We start from the raw sequence: 20,717 nt of genomic DNA, 5'->3' as shown, positions 1-20,717 counted from the left end.
GGCCGCTCCGCGCCACGTGACCGGGAGGGCGTGGCCAGGCAGCGCGGAGGGGCGCGGGCCGCGAGAGGAAGCGTGTCGGGCCGCGGGCGCATGCGCTGTTTGCTCCGGCTCTGCCTCCCCCTGCCGCCGGGGGGGCGGCCGGGGCGCGGGGCCCGTCCCGCCGGGGGGCCGCGCTGCATTCTGGGAGGAGGCTCGGCCGCGCGGGCAGGGCGTCCGGCGGCGGCGGTAGAAAGAGGCACGACCTGGTGCAGGTGAGGTTGCGGCGGGACCGGGCTTATCCTGTCCGGCCTGGCCGTGCGGGATGGGGAGGCTCGGGGGAACCCACCCTGAAGGAGCCGGAGCTTCGTTTGTAACTCCGGGGTGGTGTGGAGCGAGCCTTGCTTTGGGGGCCTCCTCGGTGGGAGGCCGGGCCTCCTGCGGCGTGGCCTCGGCGCCCGCTGCTGGGTGGGCCTGCGGTGCCGCTGGGTGCCGGCCTGCTCCGCTGGATGCCGGCCAGGCCTCTGGGGCGGGGCGGCTGCTGCCCGGTGGAGTCGCTGGAACAAGGCAGCCCTGAGGTGCTGGGTAAGGTAAAGGCAGGCCCTAGTGCTGGGGGTCTCAATAAAATTGCCTTAAAGGGCGTAAGAGCTGTACAGTAAATGCGTCTGCTGGCAACGCGTGGGTTAAAGCCGTCGTTGCTAAGCTGTGTGAGCAAACAGCGTTAAGCTAGTGGGGTGATGGAGCAAGTTTACATTAAACACTTGTGCAAGACGCTCTAGAACACGAGAAAAGAAACTGCTAAACCTATTGTTAGATGTATAAGAATATTATTTTAGTCAGTGATAGCAAAAAGAAAAGTTAACAGATCACAGTGTATTTTATTGCGTCTTTTAAAGTATCTTGTTCTAGCTGCAGTTGGCCAGAGTGTACTAGGCTGTATGGAATATGTGGTGTGGCCGTGCCCAGGTTTCATGGAATTAACTGGCTGAATATTGCAGGGACAGTTCAGTATAGGTCATCAGTTGTAGGTGGAAAAAAATACAGTAAACACCTACATTGGAAATATGATGAAAAATATGCATTTTTTTAACTTCATCTAAGGTTTTTTTTCCACTTTGTTTCAATGTGACATTCAGAAGATTTTAGGAAAAACATGGTGCTAGGGTGTAAGTGTGTAACCACCTATGTGTAAAGTAGGGAGAAGCACAACTGCTGCAGCAGGACATCTGCTCGGTGGCTTAGTCCTGAGCATGGAATAACATTTCTGCTTTGGTAGTGTTAATTCACTAGTAATTGTGCAGTGTATTTTTCCATCTTTCATGAGATTCTTGTCTATCATTACAGCACATTGTATTGCAGAAATCATTAGCTTTGTTTGGCCCATAATTTTTTTTATATTTTTGTGCTGTTAGATTATTATCTTACCAGATGTTAATAATAAATAAATTTAAAATCTAATCTTTTTTTTCTTCTCCCCTAAAAATATATCTCTACAGAAAGCTTCTTTGTCCTTAATGTGAGGATTGTAACTGATGCTGAAGCATTCAGTCAAGAGGTTATAGTTACCATTTGTAGCTTACTTTGTCTATGTTTGTATTTAGTTCATTATGATTTACTTAATAACGATTATTTTCAGATTGTTTGCTTTATCCTTTCGGCATTTTATACTATGGGCTGTACAAATGTGCAGGTTTGTGTTTGAATTGTAACCAAGAATTCTTTTAAAGTTATTTTTTACTTGTGACTTGATACTTACATGATAATACGTCTTTCATTTAAGATGCTAAAAATAAGACAACAAAATTGATGAAGACTATTAAGTATTAATAATTATCAAACAGTGTTTCAGGTACTTGGAGGGGTAATGATGTGTACAAAGAGCACATTCAAAGAATATTTTTGACTTTTAATTCACTAGACTTCATAATAAAATGCCTCATGTGTTTACTTATTTCTGTGCTAAAAACACATGCATATTTGAGCGTCCTTACTTGTAGAAGTCAAAAGTGCTGTTTGGGGTTGGTTCTTCGTACACCTTGTTTCTGTTCAGATACAAGGCAGCAGGTATATCTTAATTAGTTGTTGGGTTTTTTTTAGTTAAAACTTAACATGTTAAAGTGTTTTACATTCTTTCATCTGGGAAACACTGCAGAAATTGCTTTAAACTAAGACCACCTTCTTACCACTTTAAAGATTTTCATTGACTTGTTGGGTGTTTTACCTTACACTTGGTGAGGAAAGCATGAATAGTTGTTATACTTTGTTTTATCTGAGTAACTTCCCTTAATTTTTTCAAAGACGTTTTACAATTGTTTCTTCTTAGTCTATTAGTATTTAACGTTCCTACTATGCTGTTGGGAAGCCTGTCTTGCATTGTAAGTCAGACTTAGTTATTTTGAAGTAGCTATTTTCCTTTGATACATACTTCCAAGTTTTCTTCAGAAAGTTTTTTCCTTGTAATTTCGCAGAGTACAATGAGTGCACCAAGTAAAGCACTAGAGCTACAGCTGCAAATGAAGCAAAATGCTGAAGAGCTGCAAGATTTTATGAGAGAACTGGAGAGCTGGGAAAAAGATATTAAAGAAGTGGATTCTGAACTAAGGAAACAGAGTGGTGTCCCAGAAGAGGTAAAAAAAAAAATCATAAGTCCATTGTCAATATTAACTCAGCTATTCATAATGTGTTAATGTTTATAATTACTTTTTGCTTCAGCAAAATTACACATGTTGATTTAAAATACCTGAATAGAAGGTGTGAGCTAACCCAACTGACTTGTTCTTCATCTGAAGTAGCCCAAAGATTCCTCTGTAGACTTTCACCAACAGAGCTGTGGGGCAGTAGCCTCTGGAGGTGATGAAGCCAGTAAATTTTTAGTCACTTCCAGGTAGATCAGGGAGAATACTTCTATTTGTAGCATCAGTATTACTTATTTACTGCTGACTTTTACTGTATTGATGTTATTCTTCAGTGATACTCTGCAGAGAGTTGCCTTCTAAAACTTAGCTTTGTATCATACATGTAATATTTCCTATTAAGTACTGAAAGATTTACACTTGCTGTCCTTAGTGGTTTTGTAGAGCTCCTGAGAGCAGCTTGCTGGATGGATTTCCAGAATTAGCCAGTAGGTAGATACTATACCTAGATATAGGTACTAGAAATTCTTCAATACAAGTGACTTTCACACATCTGTTTTATAATAAATTGCTTATCTCAATTTAGAATTTGCCACCAATTCGAAACAAGGCTTTTAAGAAGAAGAAGAAAAGCAAAACTAAAGTTCCTTCAAAGATAACCACTGAGGAAAACAAGAAAAATAAGATCAAGTCATATGATTATGAAGCATGGGGAAAACTTGATGTGGTGAGTCAGAATGTTTGCTTGTTAACTGAGTCTTGTCCCCGGTTGATTCTTTTAAGTAAGATTTTGTTATGATGCTGAGAGTTCGGTCCACGAATCAGTATCTTACTGTGCTGGGTGCTGTATAAACACAGAAAGCAGCTTTCTCCCCAAAACATTTACAGGTAGTTACACATTTAAAAATTGGAATATTTAGAAATACTTGAGTTTTCTATTGACTGTGCTCTCATCCAGCAGATTGATTTGACTTTAAACCATTTTTTTTCTTGAGAATAGGTCTATTAAAAGGTCATAATTAATACAGAATATAAGACTAAACACAGCTGGCAGTATGAGAGGATAGATTTCTCACTTTTGAAGTGTGGAGTACTCCTTAGTAAAGAAGACTTAAGCTTAGAGATTTTTAAAACCACACTACTAATTCTCCTGAAGTCTTACTTGTAGTATTTTACATTGATAAATTATAATGAAGGTAATAGTTTATTTTGTATGATTTCAGGATAAAATACTTGAAGAACTTGATAAAGAAGATAGTACTCATGATTCTGTATCTCCAGAATCGGACTCTGAAGAAGATGGAATTCGTATAGATGCAGAAAAGGCTCTTGCAGAGAAGGAAAAGGTTATAGTATTATAAATGTTTGTTATTTGCCAAGTAGCAATTTAAGTCATAGAATCATTTAGGTTGGAAAAGAAGTTTGAGATCAAGTCCAGCCATTAACCTAGGACTGCCAAGTCCATCACTAAACCATGTCACTGAGCACTGCTTCTGTATGTTTAAAAAACACCTCCAGGGGTGGCGATTCCACTACCTCCCTGGGCAGCTGGTTCCAATGCTTAAACACCCTTTCAGTGAAGAAATGTTTCCTAATATCCAACCTAAACCTCCCCGGGTCCAACTTGAGGCCATTTCCTCTTGTCCTGTTGCTTGTTACTTGGGAGGAGAGACCTACTGTCACCTTGCTACAACCTCCGTGCAGGTAGTTGTAGAGAGCAATAATGTCCCGTCCCCCCCAAGTCTCCTTTTCTCCAGACTAAACAACCCCAGTTCCCTTGGCCACTCCTCATCAGACTTGTGCTTCAGACCCTTTAGCAGCCTCATTGCCCATCTCTGGACACGCTCCAGCACCTCTGTGTCCCTCTTGAGGTAAGGGGCCCAAAACTGAACCCAGTATTTGAGGTGCAGCTTCATCAGTGTGGAGTACGGGGGGACAACCACTTATTGTCCTGCTGGCCACACTGTTTTGGGTACAGTCCAGGATGCTATTGGCTTTCTGGGCCACCTGGGCACACTGCTGGCTCATATTCAGCTAGTTGTCAACCAGCATCTCCAAGTCCTTTGCGGCCAGGCAGCTTTCCAGCCACTCTGCCCCAAGCCTGTAGCATTGTGTAGGGTTGTTGTGACTGAAGGGCAGGACCTGGCACTTAAGTTTCTTTTAAAAGATTGTCCACTGAGATGACACCTCTGGTAGAAGAATTGCCCATTTGGAATTTATGTCTGTTTTCCTTGTTATTCCGAAATAGAAGATTCTCACTGCATTTCTGTTTCTTCTCATCACCAATTGCAGCAAAGCCTGTCAGGCTTGCTTTGAGAGGTTGGATTGCTGTATAGAATTACCATATGGATCAAACTGGTGTTTACCTGAACAAAGGGTCTGAATGCCACAAGCTAAATCCCAGGAATTTAAGATTAGTCCCCTTGTGAGGCCAGTACATCTAGGAATGAGGGGTGAGCTTGTGTCTTCCTTGCCTTGGTAATGGCAAGTTCATACCAGTTTAGTTTTACCTTATTTTCAGAGTAGAATACAGCAAGACCTATCTCATGCTTCAATGCCATATGAGATAGATAGGTTAAGTTGCATACAACTTCTGTGCTTCTGAGAAACTTGTTTGCAGGCACTATGTATCAGTTCATGCTTTTCTTCAGGTTTTTTTTAATATTGTCTGCATAGGTGACATCTGTGTTGTTTCCCTGCTGCTGTGGAAATTCTTTGATGTGTAAGCTGCAGTCTACACTGAGAAATTGAGATGTCTTTGACCATTATTGTATTGGCTACAGTGAAGCAGTTGAGGGCACATGAGATAAAAGTTGTGTCCCAAAGGAGGCAGAAATGAGAATAGTCACCTTGGAAAGCAAAGGTGACAAATCTAGTTAAAACTAAACTCAAAAAGACGTCAGTAATTTTCTATGCCAATTTAACCAGCTATGTATGTGCTTGTTACAGGTTTCTGGAAATTACTTTACAGATGTTGAAAATCAGTAAATAATAAAACCATGTTATTGCATAAATAATGAGAAATATTTAATATAGGATGCTTAGAATATTGTAGTCAAAAGAAACTTTTCACAGTAAAGCAGTACTTTGTGAGAAATGTTAAGCAAAAATGTTTGAGCATTCTGGAATATAAGCTTTGAATTCTTTCACCAAAAATTAGCAATGCAAATGTACAGTAATTTGCTAAAAAGACTTTTTCTGTTCATAGGGTAATAACTATTTTAAACAAGGGAACTTTGATGAAGCTATAAAATGCTACACTAGAGGGATGCATTCTGATCCATACAATCCAGTATTGCCCACAAACAGAGCATCGGCTTTCTGTAGAATGAAGAAGTAAGACTTACATTGTTAAATCCATAGTATTTTCTTATTTGAAATGCTTTCTTCAGATCTTTTTTGTCTGATTTTCAGTCTTGATTATAGTATTTATCATTTTGCAATACAGTTTACGTAAGACGGCTGTTGCAGCCCACTGCAGTTTCGAAGTATAATAGGAATTGCCAGGATAAGGAATCTGGTAGTCTTGCTCATCTTTTTATACTCTGCTTTCACACTAGAAGTTCACCATCTTCTCTGCCAGTGTAAGACTTCAAAACAAGAAAAAAGAGAAGGTTCAGTGAGCTCTACTTCTAAGGCTTTGATTTGTTTTGGGGGAGGCAAGGGTACAGGGGAGCTGGTTATTCTTTCTGTTGCAGTAGAGATTGTTGACCTCTGTTTTCCTTTCCTGTTTTGATGTATTAAAAATTTGAGAGACGTTTAAATGCTTGTTCTGTGCCCCTGCTGAAACATGTAAGATTTCCACTTTAGAGAGAACCTGTACAGCTTCAGAGTAAGCTAAATAGCTGAAGCTTTGGGTTTTGTTACCTAGATGTGTCCAAACTCATTCCTATATTTGACAGGTTTTCTGTTGCGGAATCTGACTGCAATTTAGCACTTGCTTTAGACAAAAATTACACAAAAGCTTATGCCAGAAGAGGGGCTGCTCGCTTTGCTTTGAAAAATTTTCAAGGTGCAAAAGAAGGTGGGTGGTCTTAAAATTCTTTCTTTGAAATACATATAAACTGTCTGCTTGAATAAATCTTGTGTGACTTGTTTATTTTGTGTAAGAACTGAATTTTAGTTTCCTGTAAACAAAGAAACTAAATACCACATTGCATATTCTGGCAAGGTAAAATTCATGCAGCAAGTCCAAATGATTGCTGTAGGTATTAGTACTTGTAGGATAATTCAGCTTTGAATGTCTTAGAATACTGTGTTCCTTGCAATATCTGAGGCTTCTTAGATAACTACAAAAACGGGTTATCTCAAAAGAATGCTCTTTATACTCTGTTTACTAGCCTGTAGTTCCTACCTGAAACATTGTTTTCTGATCTTCTGATAGATTATGAAAAAGTTTTAGAACTGGATGCAAACAACTTCGAAGCAAAAAATGAACTGAAGAAAATTGATCAGGTAATAAGAGTAATAGGCCCTAATGTAAATTAATGCACCCTGTTCAGTTTCTATCTGTATCAACTTATAACAAGAACTGAATTCAATAAAATCTCATGCTTTTTCGGGCATTTCAAGTTCACTAAGGGCAAAATCTGTAATCAAGTTTCTTCTCAATTAATTCATGTGTGCAAACATCAGTGTAATAGTGGATTGGTAGGCTAAGACTGAATGTGTGCACTAGCGTAGAGTGGCTTGGGGTTTTGTTTGAATGTTCGTTCAGATGTATTTTCTGTCTCCTGTGTTGATGTTTTTTTCAAGTCATGGTTAGTATTTTGGTACAAGGTAGCACTATGTAAGAGAGAACCTGTGTGTGCTCTTGGCCATAAAGCTGAACTGCTAGCTTGCTTGTAGTTCCAGGAGTCCCACTGCTTGTTGTGGTTTGCCAGACCAGAAAGTGGGTTTAAGCCTAGCAGAATGTAATACTCTGCTGCAAGTGTGATCCCTTTCATGACAGGGAGAGAATGTTGATTATGATAAGCTTAGTAAATATAAACCCACTTGTCATTACTGTGTGAATATGCTTATACGTTTTCAATTGTAGTTTTGAAAGTGCTTGAAAAATTGATTTTCAGAATGAAAACCAAAGTCTCCAGTAATTGAAGAGATAAGTGATTTGTGAATTGGAATATATATAGACAGGTTCTGTGGGTCATTTTACGTTGTGCTTCAGAAATTATGTACTTTTTATTCACCAAGTACTTGCAGACCCTCATAGAAATACATTTTCAAGAACAGTTTAGAATGATCTCTTCAGTTTGTATTCAACTTAAACACAGACACTTCCGTTAAGATGCAAAAGTCTGCCAAGCATTTTAAAACTTCAGAATATATCATAATGTTCTGAAAATGTGTAAGTGGGGGAATTAATTCCTGAGGAAAAAAAATTGCATCTTTGCAGGCTTTGTCATCAAAAGAAAGTTCAGAACAGAAAGAGTTTGAAGATGTGGTCAGACCAGAATTAACAGAAGAAGAGAAGAAACGCATTGAAGATCAGCAGCTCAAGCAGAAGGCTGTTACAGAAAAAGATTTGGTAAGTCACAAGCTCTGGTGGAACAGGAGAGAGCTAGCAAAGAGAAACATTGTGTTGTGCTATTAGCTGTACAAATGTGTAAATTAAACCTGATACTTCCCTGAAGTTCTTAAATACAATGTTTGTGATATAACCTTAACTGTTTCCCGTTTTGGGCTCTACAGAGAGAGGGACAGTGAGTTCTGTTTGCGCTTGTAGCCCAAATTGTATATGATAAATTTCAAACATCTTGTAAGATAAGTAGAAGTTGAACTGTATTTTTACAAAGATCCCGTTTCTCCAGTATTAGATGCATCTTGACTCCTGCTTGTACAAGTAGAGTTGTGGACTCTGTTTTGTGTTTGCAAACCTCTGATTACATAGTGAAAAAATAGACTTCATGGAGCGCAGGCAACCATGACAACAAAAATATATTTCTGGATACCTTGTCTTGACTCGGTTGGCCGTTTGATTTATCTCTCTCCCAGTTGTTGCTGTTACAAAATAACATCAGCAACTAAAACATGATTTTCTTACCTAGCTAGTAACCTCTGATATTTTTATCAATGTTCAGGTTTCCTATACTAGTAGTTGTAAGAGGTAGTTAGTAGGAAAAGAATGAAAGCATGCATGAAGTAGGTAAAGGGAACAAAAGCTTGAAGAGGCCACAGAAAAGCAGCCCAGCGCAGTACTTTCTTGGTAGCAGAGTTGACTAACAAGGGGGCCTGATCCTGAAAACATGGATCCAGGCAAGTATGAGCTGTGATATTTGCTTTTTTGGTAGTAAGCAGAGTAGTAGTGGAGAAGATAATACATGGCTTTATATTAGTACTGAGAAGCAAAAGACAATTTTAGTCTCTTGGAAACAAACAAAAAAAGTAATGTAATTTTTTTTTATGGAGCATTAATTAGAAAATAGTGCAACATTTAGGCCCCAGTCGTATTTGAGGATAACAATTGCATGGATGTAGCAGGATAAAGATGGATTTCTGTAGTGCAAAAAGTCATTCTGAAAAGGGAATTATAAAGGTTCAGCTTGGTTCAGCTTGTATTTAAATTCAGGAGGTACAGGGTGGCTTATCCTGCACTTTGAATGTAAAGATAAATCACAAGTTATAGACTTAAAAGTTTGCACTTAAACTATGCATGTAGCAGGATTTTTTATATCCTCAAAGTACCGGAAGAAATTAAGATACTTTTTGTGGTTTACCTCCCAAGCTTAGATAAAAATAAATACGCCATAAATATCTGCCCTGATGTGGGTGTTCTTTGTGATCCATCTTCTTGATATTGTGACCCTGTCTACTGAAAAGGAGAAAAGTTCATTGCTATAGATCTTTCTGAACGTAGGTTTTTGTTTTTTTTCTAATCTAAATATTAAAGGGTAATGGGTATTTCAAAGAAGGAAAGTATGAGGCTGCAATCGAGTGTTACACCCGCGGTATAGCAGCAGATGGCACCAATGCCCTACTGCCAGCTAACAGGGCCATGGCCTATCTCAAGATTGAAAAGTAAGTACGATTGCATGTGCTATACTGTTTCTTTCTTCATGGTGAACAAGACAAAAGAATGATCTAGTAGATTTTCACTCAAGTTTAGTTAATGTCACTCCTAATTCTTTTTAGAATTCAGTATAGAATAAATCATAGTGAAAACAGTAAGGGAGAGAGAACAACTTGATATGTGTGATCTTTTAATGCATTTCATAGGAAGGAAGTTCAGAGAGAATAAAATAGCATCAGTATGAAATTAGTTTCTAAAGTTTGAATTTCATTCTTTTATGTGAGTAAAATTCTAGATACTCACCTTTCTCAAAGGACCAGCCCAAAGCTTTATGTCTTTTTTTTTTTTTTTTTCTTTACTATAAAACCCAGTCAGCTACTAAATGTTGCACTGCAAAAAGAAGTGGATTATGAATTCGGACTTCAAAGGGAATGGATAGGAGCTTTTTCTGGAAATCATCATCTTCTACAATATTTTTCTTTAACTCCACTAATGGAGACATGTATGTGTAGTTAGTTAATTTTAATTAAACTTTATTCAAATGATCAGTAACAGTAGGAGATGCATGCTTTCTAGCAAATGAGAGAAATTCCATTTAACCACTTTTGAAGTCTGAATTTTTTTGACTTCCTGTTGGTGTGGTAGTTTAAAACTTTTGGACTGGTAGCATGAGAAGCAGAGAGTTGACCGTTGTGTTGGTCATTTGTTCTAACATGACATGTTTAGGTATCTGTAGAAACAATACATTGATTTCATAATTTGAGATTATAAAATAGATTGCACAGCTAGTATTTCTGACAGAACATCTGTAATTTAGTACTAAAGCCATAGAGGACATTGTAATGCAAATAATGTTCTCGGAGAATCAGAGAAAGTGATACTTTGAATGACCAAGCAAGAAAATTGATTCTGTATGATAAAACTGTGTATCACGGGTCTTTACATGTCAAAGATGACCAAACAGAAAATGCAACAGAAGCTCATTGTATTCTTATAAACCTCTAGAACTGATGAGAACTGCAAAGAGAAAAAATACTGTTTCCATAAATTTAATGATAGATAAAAGAGAAACGAATGGAAATACTTTAATGTACACATAGTGGAATTATGACCTAGTATAACTGTGATGAGGAAATTTGATCTTACAACGAAGCTTATGGCTTTAATGCAAGGATGTACTTCTGGTTTTGAAATAGTTAAGAATTCAGATACAGAGAAATTTATTCTCATATATGCTTGCTTATCCTTTCTTGAGTGTGTGTGTAATGGTATTTCTGGTTTTCAAAAGTAAGAAGCTTTGATGCTGACTTTCATTTCAAGGCTATTTAATGTTTAAAGTGGACTCTGCTCTGACAAGCTTTAAGCATTTATTTTCACAGAGGAAGTGAGTTTCTCTGTGATGATAAAAAGAAAATCAGCAGTGTGTCATGAGATACCAAAAGATTTGGCTGAAATTTCAAGGTGCTGAGAAATCATATTTTATATGTTTACTTTTATTTTACATTTTAGCTCAGTGGTGTGTATTTATATGTATATAGGTAATTAAGATCTGATTTCATATTTTAATTGTTTTGGATAGATCTGTCTTTTCAGTTGAAACTGCCTCTTGAAAATGATTATTAATTTTGTACTGTTCTTTTGCTGAGATATGAAGAGGCAGAAGATGACTGTACAAAAGCTCTGCTTTTAGATGCCTCTTATTCTAAAGCCTTTGCTAGAAGAGGAGCTGCCAGAGTTGCTCTTGGAAAGCTAAAAGAAGCTATGCAAGGTATGACTTTGAATTAGTCTAAATGATAAGTAAGAGATGAGTGTAAGGACATCCTGATTTCTTTTATAATAGCATTTCAATCAATTGCTGACTAATTGAGGTTAGAAGTGCAAAAGTTAAGGATGATGGAGTTTTATTGTGTGTCATTGAATATGTATAAAACATTTTGTGCTGGTATCCATGCAATCAGTGAATCGCAGGGGACAGTTTTGCGCAAAGTTACAGCTATTGTTGCTTATGATAAGTAGTAAGAAATACTTTGAAAAATGTGTTTAAAAACTAGGTCATGATGTAAGCATTAGGATGACTTGCCTACCTTTAATGATATTGTGACTATGAAGGGAAAAATAGAAGGCTTAAAAATTTGCAAGGAGTACTTTGTAACTTGAAATTGTAAATTGAAATACAGTTGTTGCATGCTGTTTCTTCCTCAGATTTTGAAGATGTTCTGAAGTTGGAACCTGGAAATAAACAAGCAATGAATGAACTCACTAAAATAAGGAATGTATGTATACTTGTGGTTTTTGTTGTGTGTTTGTTTTTTTCTAAGCCTATAGTAATAGAATATTTTCATTCTTTATTCTGTAATTTTTAACATCTCTTGTAATTATTCATCAAACTTTTGAACTTTTGGAAAACTTACCTTTTTTTTCAGGAATTAGCTGAGAAAGAACAGTGGAGTAATCAAGAATATCCTGCAGTATTGATAAAAGAAACAGAAATAAAAAATATAGTGAAACTGATTGATAATCCATTACACCTGAAATCAACAGTAAGTTATTTTTTGTGAGTTGCTTTCTATAATGATGGGAGAAATAGAGCTTAAAGTTAAAAACCACTTACAGCTTATTTATGTAGGCTAACTCCTGGTGGGTACATCTTGCCCGTGGAAAGCCCAAAATTTACAGATATACTGTTTTGATATTCTGCAAGAACATAACTTCAGCATTTCCACAAGTGTGTAACAATAGCTATGGTGTAAGCATTCAACCTGCAGTACCACACTTTGGGAAATATGGTGTAAAATGTTTTCACAAAAATGTGAAAAACGCGAAGGCAACCTCACAACCCTGTCCTGGATCCATGGCTAATATTGCAGTTGAGAGTAAAGGGGAGGCAGCTGTGTCTCTGTGTTTAATTGCAGACTTGAGAAACCTTCTTTACATCTGCTGTTTGCAGTTTTTATAGCTGCAGTGATAACAGGACACGTTGCCTACCCATGTCATATGCTGGTGTCACCTAGGGTTACTGCAAGAGATTTGAACCAGCATTTTAATCCACATAAACTGTAGAAAGCTGGATATTGGCTTTCAAGAAGGAACATATTTGGACTGTGAATTGTCAGTCGTTATGGTCAGATTTATGAATTTACATATGACAAAATAGGATAATACAGAGAATAATACCAGCTTTCTTTATGTATTAGGCATGCCCTTTTACTACATTTAATCTTTATACATTCAGCAGTGAGTTGTATAAATACAAGGCATGCTCATGCGTTGTGTGGAGTACTGTAGTGTTTTGCTTTTGATTTCAAAATGTTTGTTTACTACCATTAAATACAGAATTCAGATGGATAGTATTAATAGAAAATGTGTGATTATTTTCATACTTTTAAGGGAGGGAAGTATTATGCACTCTCTATAACCAGATACAATATTTCTAGAAAACTAAATGAATTTGTTGTGAAGTAGCTGAAATACTGGAGATAATTAATATATTAAGTTTACAGTTTGGCTGCTAAATTAAGTGGAGATACTAGGTTGATTATTTTTTTTTCTTGTTATTCTGTTGAGGTAGGACAAGTATAGATGAAGCAGCTGTGCTTCTCTAGTGCTGCCCAAGGATTGCAGAAAGAACTTTTTTTTTTGCATGTCCACCAGGCGTCCTCCCAGTCTTGGTCCAATGATGAGATGGTATATTGTCTAAGCAAGAGTGTATTGTCTGTCAATACACCAAGACAGGGTTTTTTTTGGCATGGCTTAAAGCAGTTTGCAAACTGCTGTAAAGATGATGGCATTGTGTTAGAGTTGGACAGAGAAATCTGCCATTTCTAAAAGTCTGAATTTTTGAGTATGTTTTGAATCTGTATTTCTAGAGCAGTATACACTATGTCCTTGTTCAGGAAACAAAATTCCAAAGCAAAAGGTGATGAATGTTTTTTTTTCTTCCTCTGCCCCCACTATATGGTGCTCTCTTGTAAGACCTGGGAAAGTGATACTAGGTGATGGCCAAAAATAACAGTGGTCATGCAAAATTAAACAACCTGAAACATTTTTGTTAGCATATCATCTAGGATGGAATGAATTACCTTATATTGTATGCAACTTGGTCAGCCAACAGGGCTGAGTTACAGATGTTTATTATCTCAAAAGTTTAAGTTGGCAGTCAAGGCCTATGTTGCTGGATACTCACTTGTTCAGCTAAATTACAAAGCTTGACTGGGTCATATGGTAGTCCTTGCCCATTCAACCTTAGTAGGAAGGAAAAAATAATATTTTTTTATTATTATTACAGGGGAAATAGGATGCAGATTCTGAGAATCTTTAGTGTAAGGATTCAGTGGTTTACAAGGATAAGGCAATAACATGATCACATGGTAACAGATATAAGGCATCCTGTACAATGTCATGAAGTTTCCTTTTTTGCCATTTATCTCACATGGAAGTATCTTCCATGTGCACCATTAAAGATGAAACTGGTTATAATGAGATTATTTTAAATTAAACACAGCTGCTTATCTGGGGCCTGTATATACACTGATGTTGAGGGACACACATGACATGATGAATGTGTTCCGTTTAGAAGCCTTTGCAAAGAATAGCCATTGAAGAAATTGATGATGACACACCTGATAGTGATTTGCCCAGCACTACTACTTTAGTCAATAACTGGAGGAATTCAGTGAGTGTTGAAACAACAGAGAATCTAGATCGGGATGATCAGTTGACTACAACGGACATTCCAAAAGCTAAGCACTTGAAAATAGAAGAAATCAGTGATACATCACCATTACAGTAAGTATAAAAATTCTGATCCTCCCTTTAAAAGGTAAATGTAGTTGAAATGTAATCTTCATTTTCAGGTTAGTGCGTATGATGAGGTATCAAACATATTTTGGAGAATTTTAATTAAAAAGAAAATACTGAAAAAGAAACCCCAGCAGTTCTTACACATCTGCATTTTTGATCATGCAGTGGTTGAGACAAATAAGATCTGTTTAGTTTCAGATGGAAAATTAGTATCTTTCTTTACATTTGAAATATAAAGAAATTAATAGTATTTTCCTGCATGCCATACCCTTTTGCTCGTGCTCTCGTCTTCCCTAGCTGTGATTTTTATTTGTAATGTTTTAAAGTAAATTTTGAGCAGAGCTCAAACATTCTTTGCACACCAGTTCTGCGAGAGAAAAGGAGCAGATGAGAGGGTCCCCAGTCTCCTCTGCTGAGCAGACAGCTGATAACTTTGGGTTTGCTCAAAGTTCCCAAGCTCTGTTGTGTTAGCAAGGGAAACTCAAGTGTGGCTGGCTGAAGCTAGGCTGAACTATAGAAACCACTATCCTAACTTTTATTTCTGCTAGGTGTTGGAACTCTGCTTATTGTCTGCTGCATTAGCATAATCTCAATCTGTTAATAGTAAATACTTTTTATGGAATTCTGATAGAAGAATTTCTAAGAAACACCTTCCCACACCTACCTTTTCCAGCTCAGATGAATTTACTATGATGTGTTGAAAAAATAAATGTATTTCTTAGCCTTTTTATAACTTCTGAAAAGTAAATGGACTTAACTGACCAGTTACAGGACAAAAAATAGCCCCACTGTAATCACTGTTACAAAGTTTGTTAATTTGACATGGTTATTGTTGTACGTCATGAAATTGCAGAAAGTCTTTTTTTTTTCAGCTATGTATCGTAGATATCTGTAACATAAAATGCAACTATTTCTAGAAACAAAGTAGAGAAAGGCTGAGTATATTTGTGTTTGCAGATGTTTGGTTAGGGTTTCTTTAGGAAAAAGTGAATCAAGCGTAAAGCTTCCATAATTTGAAGGGATTTTTTTTTTAGATACCTGCTTAAAGTAAAATACATTATTTTAAAAATAATTTGGTAGTAGTTTAGCTTTTAATGAATTGAAAGGTCTCCACTTAGGTCTCAGTGTAGGATTTCCTTGAATGTTGTCTTGATTATGTGTTTCAAAATCTCTCTGCAGGCTTTCTGCTAGTGTGAAAGGGATTTCATCAATGTTGCATCCATCTTTCCCTGTGAACAAACAGAGAGAAAAAGAAATCAAAAGATCATTTAGTTCTGCTTCTACAGTCCCTGCCATTCCTGCAAATTCCTTCCAGCTAGAGTCTGACTTCAGGAAGCTGAAAGACTGCCCAGAAAATATGTATTTGTACCTGAAGGTAAGAAACGTAGTATTGGTTGACAGTGCTTGGACAGTTTCTTCAACTGGCATTGAAGAAATAATGGAAACTTAGGTGGAAAGGGTGGCTATGTGTAGAGTGTCTTAACAGTGTACAATAGTTACTTTTCTGAAGTGCCTTCACTTAATACTAAGTAGTTTGATCCACATCTGAGTATTTCTCCTCTTGTGCCTGACTTACTTTGCTTTGAGTACACTCTGCATAATCAGTTTCTGCAAAATCAGGGACTATGTCTGAAAAAGATTATGTAAAGGCTTAAATGCAGTAGTAACCATGTTAAATTCTAATTTTCAAATGAATGCTTCTAGGGTAATTAGACATAGCAACTCTCTTATCTCTCTAAACTGAGGAAGTGCTTGAAATGCATCAATCTACTTAATATGTACTTCTGCTTACACATATTTCACAATAAAAATTCTTAGAATCCTTTTAAAAGAAGTTAGCTGTCACCATCATCACAAAAAAACCCCAGATTTGTTCAATGTGAAATAGTGCAAGTGATTTGATTTTTTTTGCTTTCATGTTATGTCAACATTATCAAAGACATTCTAATAACTTATTTCTAATTCTTGTGACTCAACTGTATTTTTTTGCCTAAAAATAACACTTTTTTTTAATTTTTCCAAAGCAAATAGAGCCTTCGCTTTATCCAAAACTGTTCCAGAAATCCTTAGATCCAGACTTGTTTAACCAGATACTGAAAATTCTACATGATTTCTACATTGAGTAAGTTTAACTCCACCTTTGTTTTACATGCTGTTCTGGTTTTTTGGTTGGGGTTTTTTATTTGGTTGGTTGGTTTTGGTTGTAGCTTTTGGTTTGTTTTTTGTTTTTGTTTCTTTTCCCCTCCCTAGCCCCATCCTTGGGCTTACAAAACTATTTCCAGCATGCGGCATTACATGAGCATGATGCAACAATTGGAATGATTCAATTGTTGCTTCTTAAAAATTAAACATATCTTGAAGAGTAAGATATAGGAAACAGGTAAAGAAATAAATGGCCTTTACTGTATGTTGTTGAATTCAGTTCTACTAAATAACATCAGAAACTGAATATTAGACTGCATGAAATTTTTTTTGTATTACTCTGTATGTCATCACGTATAATTGTACATTATTAGCTTTCTATATTAACTTTCTAAGGCTGAGAAATACAGAGGGTTTGATATTTGTGCGATGCTTACTGTGATGCATTCCGATTTTTTTTTTCTTTTTTTTTTTTATTACCTGCTAGCATTTTACATTAGCCTGTGGTAAATGTGTATTGGAGCTAGAAGTTCTGATAAGACAGGACCTGACAATTACTTTTGAAATCTCTATGCATGCTACCAGTTGAGTCTTAAAGTTCATTTTGCCTGTCAGAGACAGTGTATTGCTTCTCTGAATTACTCTGAGAGCACACGCTCAGAATGTTTTTAGGGTGGTGTTTTATGGAGAAAAGCAAGAGTAAATCAATGTTTGCCCTTCCTTCAGTTTCTTTAAAAGAAAATATCCATCATGTGGATGAATCATGACATCTTAAGAGATACAGTCCTACATTTGGTGGTATTACATGCAAAGGCTAGGAAGTTGAAATTATTTGCAGTAAGGTAAAAGACATTTCTTCTGGAGGGAGACAGGACAAGTTGGGAAGGAAAAATAACTATTTGTTGTTAGTATTGTAACAAAGACAGTGGCTGTTTACTGTTGAACAGGAATGTAAAATGAATACAATTAGAAATTTTCTGGATAAAAACAATGGTAACTGTAATGAGGTGCTCCTTGAGCTTCCTATGACCACAGGTGCTACTTCCCTTCACACACCCAAATATGTATAGAAACAATGATGTTACAGCAAGGTGTAAGCATTAGATCATATAATTGCTACTCTGTATGTGAACAGCAGTCAGTTTGCATCAGTCTAGGTTTTTATATTTCTTCACTCTTGCTCTGTATCAGAATGATACTTGTACAAAGACTTCTGGATGATGACTTTTTGCTTCATGGGTGGAAGAATGAACAGAAAAAATGAGAAAGGCAGGGAATATGAGAATTCCATTGGTTCTTTAATTTCTTTCTCCTGAAGTCTTTAATATTGCTTGGAGCTACTGAATCTTTCTAATCAACAGTAGTTATTTTTATATTTCTAATAATCCTCAGGAAAGAAGAGCCATCGCTCATCCTTGAAATCCTCCAGAGGCTATCTGAATTAAAAAGATTTGATATGGCAGTGATGTTTATGTCAGGCTCAGAGAAACAAAGTAAGTAATTTTGTAGTGTCTTTTTAAGCTTCATTTGTGATGCTGTAGAATCTAGCAAGAAGTACGTAAAATTTAGTGCTGTTGTTGTTTATTCCAGGTAATAATCAGTTAAGATCTGTTAGTTGTCTAGCTTTTTGATTGTTTTAGAAGTTAATATGAATTTCATGTAATTTTTCTTATGTTTTGATTTGTTATTAATTGTTAAGACTTAAACTACACCTGAATCCTTGTGGGTTTTATCAGTAGTGCTGCATTTTAGTCTGACGAAATAAGCTTCGCTAGCATTTCAGTTTGGAGCTGCTAGTGTTACAATTTTATGAAGTTGTATGAAATCTTGTATCTGAAAAGCAAAGTATCCAAGTTACACAGTTTCCATAATTTATTACTAGGCAATCCTGACCTTACTGTTCACAAAAAGAATGCAGATGTTTCTAAACCTCTCGGCCTGGTCATCTTTCCTGTTCTTGCAGCATCACTTATATCAACCTAATATTCAAACTAATATTGGTTTGAATTCATGGCTTTTAAAAGTGGGGTTTGTCTCAAACATTTTCTTTATTTAGCACACCAGACAGTGTAACAGTGAGGCACTTAAAAGCAAAACATTTCTCTGGGACCAAGTAATATCAAATTTACTATTTACAGCTGAGTTTCACTGATAAACATTATACTTCCAAAATTTTGATATCTGAATCTCCTTAAAATAAAATGACTTGTTTGACTTGCTGAAGTGCAAGCTAATTCCTCTCAAGAAATGCAATCATGCCTTTAACTTGATGAAAGCTTTATCTGCCATCTGGCATTAACTTTTGTGTTCTGTATTTAATGGCATAGTGTCAAAATAGTAAACAAAACTGTTATGTTGTCAGGATTATATACCTGTTTAAGTAAATGTTGTTAGGTGGCTCATGGGCTTCAAAACAAAGTAAGAGCTTCCCTTTGCTACTGTTTTTTGATCTTTTCCATAGTTCTAAAAATTTACTCCTATTTCAGCTGTATAATCCAACCTGTACTCTGACTGAGGAAAGAACTGGACTAATTTACCTTAAGAGCATGAACCACAAAAATTAACAGTTGATGTTGGGTTTTTCTTTAACAGTTACACAGGCATTGTTCAGTCACGTGAACCACATGGGATTGAAAGGTACTTCTGTTGAAGAATTGGAGAAGAAATACGGCATTTTCTCTTAGGGAGATGGCTGACATGTAAATTACTGTTGCCATACTTCTTTCATGTGGAAGTCAGCTGAAGAAGCCCGTAAAGACTGGAATTTTGTTGCTTTTGTATAAGAATGAAACTCTTAAACTTGGTTTGGTCAAATGGCAAGTGCCTGAAGAGACAATTCAGGTTCTTCAGGTACACTTGCTTTCCAGCACCTGAAACAATACAGATCTACATTGTCTTCAGCAGAATCTGTTTGCCTAAAAAACAGTTGGGCAGATTGGCATTCAGGATTTGGACTGCAGATGGAGATACTTATTAAAAAGAAAAAAAAATTTATAAACATGTCTTCGGTAAGAATGAAATGATGTATATTACAAATGTGCATGGTTTTTTATTTTAGAAAATAAACTAAATGTTGAATTAAAGATACTAAATTTTTAAGGATTTTTTATTAATATATATATGCCTAAACAGTTTTTCTCTAAGGATGCACACATCAGAACATAAAACGTGCAAAGTAAACTTGAGGTATGATGGCCAAAAAATTCCAGAAGTCTTTTCCTTGATTTTACTCAAAAGCTGAGTTTTAGCATTGACAGCCGGATAATTCCCGTGAACCTCAACTGTACTTACAGAATAGAAGGAAGACAAATACTGTGGAATTCAACTAAAAGTATAGGGGAAAACACTTTTTGACTTCTGTCAAGAGTACTTCTAAATAATCTGATGAAATATTATCTTTTGGGTCAGTTGTACTTGAACAAGTAAAGCCCTTAAGAACCCTCAGGAAGCTAAGAGGAATAACTTTCCACTATGAAGAAGACAAAGGCATGAATTCACCTGAAGTTCCTAGATGAGATAAGAAATAATGTTAGGCATAATAAACTACTTATATTGTTCACATGACCAGAAGAAGGAAATAACAGCACTTGTCAACTATACTGTGAGATTTAACTGTAGTAGTTAAGTAGTGATGTCTAAAAATTTGCCTGTGTCGCTACACTCGACTGCTGGCTTTCGGCCTACTGATGCTGATGTTCTGTCAGTTTGCTTTCATCCTGCTCCAGTCCCTGTGCTTTACTGAAGCTTCTCTGACTATGGAAGCCTTCTGACGTTAATGCTTTTGGTTTAGTAGTTGTGCTCTATTTCAGGGGGATGATTAGACAGCTGTAGCATTCAAAATTCCTTAAAACTTCTGGGATGGGTTAATAGAAGATATGTTATCTTCTACGTAGCTGGTGTTAGAAAACTAATTTTAAAACGGTTGCAGCTGTGTGATGGCCTACACAAAAATGTAACAGAGCTGTGTCCTTGAGCTGGGTAGCAACTGACATGAATGGAGAGCACTAGATCCCCAAGGTAGCTTCCGGTTAGCCCTGGAGCTGAGCACTGGGAGAATACCCAGTGTTACTGGGGAAATAGAAGAGCCTTTATAATAACACTGCCTGCAGCTTACCTGCAATGTGAACTGTTATTACTAGTTGTGTCCAGAGTTTCTT

The 20,717-nt window shown here is 36.8% G+C and overlaps 1 protein-coding gene and 1 long non-coding RNA gene across 3 annotated transcripts; one reads left to right on the top strand and one right to left on the bottom strand.

Annotated features, from left to right (window-relative positions):
- Window positions 1-109: 109 nt before the first annotated feature.
- On the top strand, window positions 110-19,643 carry RPAP3 (RNA polymerase II associated protein 3). Of its 2 annotated transcripts, XM_055711216.1 has the most exons (17): window positions 110-251; window positions 2,445-2,603; window positions 3,196-3,336; window positions 3,833-3,955; window positions 5,818-5,945; window positions 6,512-6,633; window positions 6,994-7,064; window positions 8,005-8,136; window positions 9,499-9,626; window positions 11,265-11,386; window positions 11,821-11,891; window positions 12,042-12,158; window positions 14,192-14,403; window positions 15,598-15,793; window positions 16,443-16,540; window positions 17,953-18,053; window positions 19,153-19,643. In XM_055711216.1, the coding sequence occupies exons 2-17, from the start codon at window positions 2,451-2,453 to the stop codon at window positions 19,242-19,244; spliced, it is 2,007 nt and encodes a 668-aa protein (XP_055567191.1). In that variant the 5' UTR covers window positions 110-251; window positions 2,445-2,450; the 3' UTR covers window positions 19,245-19,643. The 2 variants fall into 2 exon arrangements, 1 of the variants encoding a protein (XP_055567191.1); XR_003562113.2 differs by lacking the exon at window positions 110-251 and having other exon boundaries at window positions 17,925-18,053; window positions 19,153-19,292.
- Window positions 13,221-15,591, bottom strand: LOC114017214 (uncharacterized). Its single transcript, XR_003562114.2, has 2 exons — window positions 15,083-15,591; window positions 13,221-13,859 (listed from the first exon to the last, which is right to left on the bottom strand). It is a non-coding gene; the product is annotated as an uncharacterized LOC114017214 (long non-coding RNA).
- Window positions 19,644-20,717: the final 1,074 nt, after the last annotated feature.

Source organism: Falco cherrug, chromosome 5, assembly GCF_023634085.1.
Source record: "Falco cherrug isolate bFalChe1 chromosome 5, bFalChe1.pri, whole genome shotgun sequence".
Taxonomy (NCBI): Eukaryota; Metazoa; Chordata; class Aves; order Falconiformes; family Falconidae; genus Falco; species Falco cherrug.
This window is presented reverse-complemented; position numbering and strand designations above follow the sequence as displayed.

What these genes read in the sequence shown, in the direction of transcription:
- RPAP3 (XM_055711216.1), top strand. Translation starts at nt 2,451, where the DNA reads ATGAGTGCACCAAGTAAAGCACTAGAGCTACAGCTGCAAATGAAGCAA. An exon ending in CTGTTACAGAAAAAGATTTG is followed by an intron (nt 8,137 to 9,498) that starts GTAAGTCACAAG and finishes TAAATATTAAAG; the next exon opens with GGTAATGGGTATTTCAAAGA. An exon ending in CTACATGATTTCTACATTGA is followed by an intron (nt 16,541 to 17,952) that starts GTAAGTTTAACT and finishes AATAATCCTCAG; the next exon opens with GAAAGAAGAGCCATCGCTCA.